The sequence below is a fragment of the Erinaceus europaeus genome, chromosome 1, assembly GCF_950295315.1.
Source record: "Erinaceus europaeus chromosome 1, mEriEur2.1, whole genome shotgun sequence".
Taxonomy (NCBI): Eukaryota; Metazoa; Chordata; class Mammalia; order Eulipotyphla; family Erinaceidae; genus Erinaceus; species Erinaceus europaeus.
The window spans coordinates 98,592,764-98,603,604 of NC_080162.1; the positions used below are offsets into that span (position 1 = coordinate 98,592,764).

Here is a 10,841-nt window from a genome sequence, read left to right on the forward strand (position 1 = left end):
GACAGAGTCAACCTGAAGGAGAAAGAAGAGATAGAAAGGAAGAGATAGATACTTGCAGCACTATTTCACTTCTCATGAAGCTTCCCCCTCAACAGGTGGGGAGCAGGGGCTTGAACCAGCCCCCTAGAACTTTTATTGTTGAATCTTACGTTCAAGGTTATAATAAATTTGAGTAAATTTTTTTGGGTATATCATGCAAAATATAAATGGAAGTTCATGTTTTTTGCTAAATGGGGTTTCAGTTGTGATACTGGAGCTCCAATCTGAATCACACAACAACAATTCAGGTGTAATATCTGATGAACTATCCTTTTCACCTTGTTAGAGTTATTTTTTTTAAAGACTAATTTATTTGTGAGAGCCAGAGACAGAGATAGAAGCACTATTTGGACATATTGACACATGCAAGTCCTGTACTCTACTACTGAGTCAATTCCAGCACAACTGTTATCTCCACTTCATAGATGCTAAAACTAATATTGAAAGTGTTCAGGTAATGTGTTTAAGCTCACACATTAAATGATTAGTACAATAGCACACAAATTCACCCTCCCAGAGACTACACTGAAATTCTTGGTGCTTGGATATGTATTGAGTAGGCTGTGAACTTCTCTATGGAAGAAGGCAGATCATTCTATATGCCTAGGTTGCATGAAGTGAGGACTCAGCATATGATTGTCAAATAAGTGAATTCTCAGGGGAGTTCCAGATTTCCTGTTCTCAGTCTAAAAAGGAGAACATGAAAGAAGGGGGAAAAAAGAAGGAGAAAGAAAGGCAGCAAGGCAGGAAGGTCCAGGAGTTGATGCATCTGGTAGAATACACAAGCACCCAGGTTCCAGTCCCTGCAGGAGGAATGCTTCACAAGTGGTGAAGCAATGATGCAGGTATCTCTCTTCCTCTCTCCCTTTATATCTCCCCCTTCCCTATCAGTTCTTTTCTGCTTTGTCAAAAGTGAATAAATAAAATTAAAAGGAAATCTTTCTGTATGAAAAGGTGGGATGGAAGTAGATATTTTAATGTACTCAGTAGTTAAGTCAAATAGGAGAAGGAAAACAGTCAGCATCTACTTGGGAATTTTGAAAACAAAGTTGTCTTACTTGAGCAATAAATCCACCTGTGGACATTTGGAGCACATAAAGCTTTCTTAGATGGCAGGAAGTGGTCACGGGGATATACTTTTAACCAGAGTGGAAATTAGCATGGAGAGCCTGAGATGGTTGCTTCAGAAACATTAGTTTTATTTTTAAGTTTGAATAGGGCTAAGGTCAAACTAAGCATTTTCTGTACTCTTTAAAATAATGAGAACATCTGGGTTCAAAAACTTCTTTGGTCTTAGGTTACATGACTAAGTCAAATCTCCATTTTGAATGGAGAATGTCAGCAAAGAATCTGCCTATTAAAAATGTGACTCTGCCCTTTATGGAGAGAAAGGGTTAATAGGTCAAAAACCTTGAACAAAACAAACCCCTTAAGTGATTCCAGGCTAATCAGAAGTGCTTGATTTGTGGGGGAAAAAAAGAGCATGCTAACTTGACAAATAGCGCATGCTCAAAATGGTTTTGTCTCAACCCCATTTAATTTCTGTTTAGTGTTTTGACGTCCTTCTCTTTGGAGTTGTGTGAAGAAAAGTTCCCTGCTGTTCCACTGCTGCATTGCCCAGTGAGTGGACTTACTAGAACTCTAAACCAGACCTATCATCTACTAACCGTGTGACTTCTGCCAAAAATTCCAGCCTTGGTTTCCTCATTTGAAAAATGTGATTAAGCTCAGTCCTTGATCTTCCTCAAGATAGTAGTGGAGGTGAAGCAGAATAATCACTTTTTTTTTAGCATGTTGGCAGTCATGTGGGTCTGGATGAAAAATTGTGGGGTCTTAGTGAGACAGTTCCAGTTGGAAATATGTGCAGATTGGGGCCAGGTGGCGGTGCACCTGGTTGAGTACACATGTTACAATGCTCAAGGAACCCGGTTCAAGCCCCCAGTCCTCATCTGCAGGGGGAAAGTTTTGTGAGTGGTGAATCAATGTTGCAGGTATGTGTCTCTGTCTCTCTCCCTCTCTATCACCCCCTTCCCTCTTGATTTCTGGCTGTCTCTACCCAGTACATAAATAAAGATAATACCAAAAAAGAAAGAAAATATATGCAGACTTATCTGTCTCCAGATGACTCCGGATGAGGTCCAGGAGTGGGTTTGACTGCAGGTAGTGATAGTGGTGCTAATCAGAATATGCATGGAAAACTTTCAGAAACAGACAATGAGCAGTTGAGTCAGTCAATAGTGTCATTACATTTAGGAATTCTTTGGTCATCACTGCCTGTGCTTCATTCTGTGTCCATCCTGCCTACAATCCCACCTGCCTGCGTCAGTGTATGTAAAGACTTCCTGATGTGGGTACTGAAGTGTGTTGATGGGCTGACCTCAGTCTTTTTGGTAACCCTGATATCTTTGACATCTCTTCTTTTGCATTTGCCACCAAGACATAGAAAGACATGACCATTAGTCTGGTTTAGGTGAAGGACACAATGATTTAAAGTAGAGTCTTAAAAGTGAACTATCATTAGTTAAAAATAATCACCCTATTTCTATTTTATGAGCAGGAAAGAGCAAGAGAGAAAAGAGAGAAAACTCAGAACATAGATTATTTGTAATTAATGTGGTGTCATTGGGGAGGAACAAGGGGTCTCTCATGCATGGACAGTAGATGCTCTACAAATGAACAACTTCTTTGGTTATGTCATCAGTTTGAATTCTGCCTCTTTGCTTCCTGATTGTGAGACCTTCAACAAGGTGCTGCACCCCACTGAGCCTGAGTTTCCCCTACAAAACAGTGGAGAAGAGGAGGAGCTTGATGGCTCACCAAAGGTTGTAACAAGAATGAAGAAAAGAACTATATTTAAAACATGCAGCACTGAATTTGGCTCACAGTAAGTACTCTAATAATAGCATTTATTGTCAACTATTACCTCAGAGTTTATTGTCAACTACTACACCAAAGCAGAGATTACAGAGTATACAACATCCACAAGTGTAGTGAAAAGTCCCAAGCCCAAGCCCCTTTGTTCTTTTTAAAAGATTTAAGATTTTTTTAATTTATTTATTTTAATTGGACAGGGCAGAAAAAAACTGAGAGGAAAGGAGGAGATAGAGATAGAGGTGATAGAAATAGAGATAGATAGAGAAAGGGGCTGGGCTGTGGTGCACCTAGTTAAGTACACAGAGTGTACAAAGCACAAGGATCCAGGTTCCAGTCCCAGATCCCCACCTGCTAGGGGAAGATTTGCAAGCAGTAAAGCAGGTCCACAGGTGTCTATTTTTTTCTCTCCCTCTCTAACTCCCTCTCCTCTCTCAGTTTCTCTTTGTTCTATCCAATAAAATGGAAAAAAAAGTAGCCTCTAAGAGCAGTGGATTCCTATGAGTCCCAGTGATAACTGCGGAGGAGAGAGAGAGAGAGACCTACAACATTGCTTCACTACTTGTAAACCCCCCCCCCACACACACACACACACACTGGTGGGGATAGGGGGAATTAAACCTGAATCTTTGAGGTTTTTTTTTTTAAACCCTTTATTCTGAAGAAAGTTAGAAAACACTTATTTTGGGAAGACCCATGCCCCTTTGTGCACAAGGACACAGTTATGAACTAAGGTTTTCCTCACAGTACTGAAGGTCTAGGGAAATGAATGTCCTCTTTTCCCTCTGCAACACCACTTCAAGTCTGTACAGTGGCCTACAAGGGACCTCACACAATCTTGGATAGGGAGCTTGTACCCAAAACTTTGGGGCAGAGCCTTAGGAATAGTGAGGAAGCTTATGAACATTTACCTTTGGGATAAACAGGATAAACAACTCTGCAAAGGGTCAGGAGATGGATTAACTGGCATAGCACACTTTATCATGCACAGGGACTCTGGTTTGAGTTCCTGGTCTACACATGGGAAGACTTGCATGGAAGAAAGTTTCAAGAGAGGTAGAGCAGTACTATAGTGTCTTTCCTCTTTCTTCTTCTCCTTATCTTTTACCCATTATCTAAAAAAGAGTTTCTTGGGAGAAAGAGATCATGTAGATTCAGAACCCCTGATGAGATAAAAAAGAAGAATAAGAATAAGAAGACCAGGAAAATATAAAAAAGAAAGAAAAATGCTACAGAAATTCAATGGGACACCAATTCTGCCTTATAACAGGGATGGGGGCCAGTCCCATTAGACATAGCTACTTCTCACTTTCATTTTATTTTATTTATTTTATTTTACTTTATCTGCAACAAAAGTATTTATTTAATTAAAAAATCCAATTGGGGTAGGGGTATAGCATATAGTTATACAAAGAGACTTTCATGCCTGAGGCTCTCAAGTCCTAGGTTCAATCCCTCACACCACCATAAGCCAGATCTGAGTAGTGCTCTGGTAAAAAAAAAAAAAAATCCAGTTAGCAGGAAGTGCTGGTAATAATCAAGGGCAAAAATCAAGAGAGTCCTTATGCACTGTTGATAAGAATATAAATTGGAGCCACTGCTATAAAAATAGTATAGAGGTTTCTCAAACAATCAAAACAACTGCCATATAGATCAGGTAATTCCCATTCTGGGTATTTATCTTTTTTTTTCTTTTTAATTATTTAATATTGATTTACAAACTTACAAGATAACAGGGGTACAACTCTGCACTGTTTCTACCACCAAAGTTCTGAACCTCAACCCCTCTATTGTAAACAACAAAAGTTCTCCCAAGGTTGTAGATATGGATTAACTATTATTCCCACAACTATCTGTCACACACACACTCAACTAGGTTCACTACTACTCGGTCCCCAACTATCTGTCTATATTTGTATATATTTGTCTATTTATTTATTTATTTATTTATTATTTTTTGCCTCCAGGGTTATTACTGGGGCTCAGCATCTGTACCATGAATCCACTCCTCCTACTTTTTTTCCCCTTTTGTTGCCTGTGTTTTATCATTGTTTTGGTTATTATTATTGTTGTTATTGATGTCATTGTTGTTGGATAGGACAGATAAAAATGGAGAGAGGAGAGGAAAACAGAGAGGGGGAGAGAAAGATAGACACATGCAGATCTGCTTTACCACTTGTGAAGTGACCCACCCCTCAGCCCCGCAGGGGGGGAGCCAGGGTCTCAAACCGGTTCTTGCACTTTGCACCATATGTGTGTAACCCCTGTGCTACAGCCCAACCCCCTGTCCATTTTTTTAAAAGTTCCATTCTCTCTTCCTTTCCAAGTCACACATACACCAGCTACAACACCCAAATGTCTCTCCTTCTTTCCTCCTCTCTCTCTGGGACCTGGTGGCCATTTCTCATTTTATAGAGAAGGAACACCCTGAGTCTCTGTGTCCATTTACTTAAAGCCCATCTTCCTAGGCTCTCACTCCTACTAGCAATCTGTGTGAAATAAAATCACAAGGTCAAGCTTTGGCTGGCACCAAATTCTAGTCTCTAACTTGGGATTTTTGTATCTCTCAGGATGTCTTGAGGAGAACACAGTAGGGCCTGATTCATGGGATGGGCAGAGAGGTGCCCAATATCTTCAGTGGAATGTGTGGAGCACCCCACGATCTGTGTGCACTTTCATTTGTGTGACTCTTGGGTTGATTCCTCTGGCCATATCTCAGCATCAGAGGCACTGAGAAATCACCTTGGTACACATGCACCCAGTTTTCCTAATCCAGGGAGTTACTGCAAAGGAGTGAAGCAGTCAAGTGTAAGACTAGTAGGGAAAGGGCCAGCAAGATAACTCACCTGGTAGAGTGTCAGACTTGCCTTGCCTGCTGTCCAGGATAGAACCCTGGTACCATATGGGAAGATACTATGGCAGTGGAGGAAGCTCTGATACTGATTCTTTTCCTTTCTCTGTCTTAGTTAAGCCACACATGCATAAAGCCTTGTTTCCGTAAATAAATAAAAATAAATGAAATAAGATAAACAGATAAACAAACAAATAAGTGTTGGTTGGTTTATGGTGATCTAGTTTTTTTTTTTTTTTTTTTTTTGCCTCTAGGGTTATCCCTGTCACTATGATTCTATTGCTTCTGGAGGCCATTTTTTTTTTCCCATTGGAAAAGACAGAGATAAATTGCAAGAGAAAGGGAAGATAGAGGGAGAGAGATAGATACCTGCAGACATGCTTCACTCCTTGTGAAGCAACCCCCCTAAAGGTGGAGAGCCAGGGGCTTGAACCAGGATCCTTTTACCATTTCTTGTGCTTTGTACTATGCATGCATAGTACAATAACCTGGTGCACCACTGCCTGGCCCCCATGATCTAGAAATTTTATGATTTATTCCAAGATAAAGTCTTTTCCAATTTCAGAAATACTTTCTTCTGTGTGTTACGTGTCTGTAGCCTGGTTTCCTCTGCTTGGTGGTAATGAGAGTCTGTCCATAGTATGGATCTGGATTGGGGGAAAGGGTGAAACACTGGATGTTTACGGCAGCTTTATTTAAAGGAGCCAGTCACAGAGGAAAACGTGATCTTGGACAAATTCTGCACAGGGTATGGGGCCTTGTCATACTGGTGGAGTCCTCTGGGGCCTAGAGCCTTTGGAGCCTATTGTAGACTCTGTTAGCAAAATCCAAAAAGGCTCAGGGAGGAATCTGCTAGATCAGGAACAGTCTGATCTCTATAGGCTTGAGGTCACTCTGTATCACAGGCTTTTCCTAGCTTCTACAGAACCCACACTCTTTTCACCAAAGGCCTCATAATTACCTTAGAGGCCCCAGGGTTTCTGCACAGTGATAGTTTCTGTCTTAATTACTTTTATTTTTAAATTTTTAAAATTATCTTTATTTATTTATTGGATAGAGACAGCAAGAAATTGAGAGGGAAGGGGGTGATAGAGAGGAAGAGAGACAGAGAGTCACCTGCAGCCTCGACCAACCACTTGTGAAGCTTCCCTCCTGTAGGTGGGGACCAGGGGCTCAAACCCCGGTCCTTGAACACTATAGTGTGTGCACTTAAGCAGATGCACCACCATCTGCCTCTCTTAATTGCTTTTCCTTTTCCTCTTTATCCTTCTTTCATTCCTCCCTCCCTCCCTCCCTATCTCTCTCCTTTCCTTCCTTTCTTCCTTCCTTCTTCCTTCCTTTTCCTTCTCCCTTTCTCTTTTTTTTTAATATACAGAGATAAGACACAGACAAAAAGGAGAGAGAGAGAAAGAGAGACAGAGAGAGACAGAGAGACAGAGAGAGACCATATCACCAAAGTTTCCTTCAGTGCATTGGGGTCCAATCTCAAATATGGATTCTTCATATGACAAAGCAGTCCACTATGCAAGTGAGCTATTTCACCAGTTCTGTCTTGATTCTTGCTTCCATTCTAGCAGCAACTTCTGAATAGAATTCAACAGCAGCAGCAGCAACAACAAAAGATGCTTAAAGGAGTAAGGAATTTGCAAATCTTCCATCCTGGAAACTGTCCAGGAGTTCTGTGATGCTGGAAGAAACTTGAGATTTACCCAAGAGCACCCAAGTCCCTTTCTCTCACTTTCCATTTGCTTCCAGCACTCTCAAGAGCCCAAATAAGATTATTGGAAATTTTGACCATTAGAAGGCAACTCGTGGCCTATTTTTAGTCTGGATTCTATCAAGACCAAGTGGGAGGCTTTCCTCTGCATTAACAGTAGCTCTGTGTAGAGATAAGAGAGCAAAATGCACTCTTATGTGTGCGTGCGTGTGCTTACAGGCCCTTTAACTGACTGAGACAAATTAGACTTTTAAACTGTCATTAGTGAATCTATTAGAAACATCTTAAAACAGCTTCCTATCAGGAGGCAGGTCACAGCACTGGATAGAGTGTAGCAGACAGAACCATCACTGTGACCTCTAATAGTAGAAAAGGATGTGGTTTTTACATTGTCGTAAAGTAAGGTCTAGAGAAGGGAAGAACTGAAGATCAACAGCGATAGACCAACAGTGTACCCCCACCCAGATATGGAGATCCTCTTAAAGGCCTACCTTTCCCTCCTTAGGATAAACTTCTGGAAGCTTTAGTGATCTTTCCCTTATGTGCAAGTGACAAGATGGTTCTGATGGAGTACTGGGCTGATACCCACATCAGCTCATTTATTTCAGGACACACAGAACAATTTCAGGCCCTTCTGCCACCCTCTGAATAGGTCTTGCTTAGCCTGGAAAGCAATGTACTCTGTCTAGAACTCTGTTTTTTTTTTTTGAAGGCCATTATCATGAGCTCCAGGTTAGCACTGTCTCTGACCTTGGGCAAGGTCAGTGCCTATATCTGAATTTAAGTGTCTGTCATATAACAGGAGGGGGTGGGAGCACAGAGCTTCTTCTCCAAACCTTTTTGTACTAACACAAAACCTAGATGTGAGAAAAGCCCCCCTGGCCAGCCTCCTTGAGACTGGCTAACACCCTGGAGATGACACAGGTCTCTTCTAAGATTTGAATTACACACGAGAGCTTCTTCTGAGAGGGTTCCATGCTTAGCTCCCTGTTGCTATGGCCAGTTCCCAGTTCATACATCCACCTGGAGGATCAAGCTATTTATAGTACCAGAGGGGTCAGGTACTTCCTACAAGTGATGGTGTTGGAGTAAGAACTATCACTACTTTTATCTGAGCTAGGGGATGTTTTCTGTGTGCCAAGGCATTTATATGATTTTTTTTTCCCAATGATATGAAGGACTTAAGTAGTAGGTGTCTCCTCCTTTTCCCCAGAGACAGTGGGATCAGGAGCTAAGCCATTTGCTCACTTTCTTCACATGAATTTTGGCCATCTGGGAGGCACAGAGCTGGGGCTGTGCTGGAGAAGCGAGTAGGTTGACCTTAGGATCACAGATGCACTGGTTCTCTGTAGCCTTTCAAGCATCCCTGTGGTCAGGCTGAGGGGGTAGAGGAGTCCAACATAGAGAACATTTTTCTCCTCAAATCCAGGGTGCCTTATGGCTCTCTGCATTCATCCCTATAGCCCAGCCTTCCAGTGGATATGCTCTCTCTGAAACAGAAATGTGGCTCTGGGTAAAGCAAGATGAGCCCCACTGAACTTTTTCATGAGTATCCTGTGAGTTTCAGACTTTCCCAGTCTTCTATACCTGCACCTTTGGCACCCTCCTCCATCTCACAATAGCCCTCCAGGAGCTGAGGTGAAACTCCTCAACCCATTTCACAGATGGGATGCTGAGGCCTTTTTGGGGGTCACATGAGTGGTGGGCTGCCAAGAAAAGATTCAGACTGGAGGCACTGGCTCCTGGCCACCCATTACACCCGCTGCTGCTCATCTGAGCAGTGTTTTTCAGGTTTCGGGGAATAAAAGTGAAGAATAGATGTGTCCAGATGTTCCTCTCACCCCTCCAGCAGCCCTCTCATCTGTGCTTAGCCAGTAAGAGACTGTAGTGGAGAGGCGGGGTCTTACCTGCTGCAGTGGCAATGCCTAGGAGCCGGCAGGTATACTCCAGTCCGGTCCAGAACACCTGCAGTTTCATGGTGCTGGGGACGAGGGCAGGGTCCCCAGGGAGGCAGGCAGCAGAGGCTCCTCTGGCCTGCGATGCTCCCAGACGCCTGTGTATAGCAGGAGGCTGGGGCTGCCAGTTACTGGTGCCCGCTCCTTGGGGCCCTAGCTTCTAACCAGCCCTAGCCACCATAGCCTGGTCAAGGTGTGAACAGGACTCACCTTCTCAGCTCTGCTGCCTAATGCCCTTGCCAGGCACTCAGCTTAATCATTACCTTGGCAGAATGCCCCCGGCACTCCACCACCTGGGCGGGCCTGGAGCTGCTGCTTCCTGCGATCAGGCCGATTAGGGCTGGGCTGGAAGAAGCCTGGAGCTGGCAATTAACCATTTCTGGCTGGGAGGAGCGAGGTGAGGAGCCAGTCCAGGCCTTTCCTTCCAATCAGGCTGCTCCAGGGAAGTCACACTTGGACCTCAAGTCTGTACTAATTCAGAAGAGTCAGCATCCAGAGATTTTCTGTCCATACAGGTCCATGTCTGTGTGATGACAGAGAGGGATGTAGCTTTAAATCATTAGCAGAAGCAACTTTTGAAAGGAGTTCCCAGCATCTATTCTGTGTACAGAAAGCTTTTAAGTCTGCAGCACATTTAGACTCAGACCAGGCATATTTCTCTCAAGCCCACACCAGGCATGGACCTTCCTTCCTTTATTCTGACAGACATCCTGACATGTGATGTAGGCAATTACTATGATTCTTTGGGAGGGGAGTTACTGTGTCAATAATTAACTGGGTGACCTTGGATAGAAACATTTGTGAGTGAGCTTTGGTAACTTTTATAGAAAGCAAATGAGAGGGTTTGACTGCCTTGCTGGTGCTCAGAGTATATTCTGAAAGCTGCACCAATAAACCAAACCTCTCAAATTTTATTAACTCTTAGTTCACTATTGATGTCAAGGATTGCATAGAATCAAGTTTTTGTTCTCTTCCTGGATGTTTTCTTGAAATCTTTTACCCTTCCACTTATATAGGATAGACAACAAAGCTACCAAATAAATTAAAAAGGAACACCCTAGGCTGGAGAAATAGCATAATGGTTATGCAAAAGTGTTTCATGCCTGGGGCTCTGAGTTTACAGGTTCCTTTGCAAGCACTACCCTAAAACCAGAGCTGAGTGTTGCTCTACTTTTAGCCTCTCTCTCTTTTTCTCATTAATGTAGCATAAATAAAATATTTTTTAAAAAAACTTTCCCAAGCCAAAATCTGCTAATAACAGAAAACTCAGTTCTGCTTTTTCTTTTAATAAGGACACACACTCCTTACATAACAAGTGTTCCTACCGTTAAAGTTACTTCATTTTTATTAATTATTATTTCATCAACTACTAATAAAATTGTTTAACTGGATTAGTTTTATTAAGTGG

At 42.4% G+C, this 10,841-nt stretch overlaps 1 protein-coding gene across 1 annotated transcript in view; it reads right to left on the bottom strand.

Annotated features, from left to right (window-relative positions):
- TMEM72 (transmembrane protein 72) overlaps positions 1-10,105 on the bottom strand; it is a 30,073-nt gene extending 19,968 nt beyond the window's left edge. Inside the window, exon 1 of the mRNA XM_007516814.3 lies at positions 9,386-10,105. Coding sequence (XP_007516876.2) covers positions 9,386-9,455 — 70 coding nt within the window. The 5' untranslated portion in view covers positions 9,456-10,105. The remainder of the gene's footprint in view (positions 1-9,385) is intronic.
- Positions 10,106-10,841: the final 736 nt, after the last annotated feature.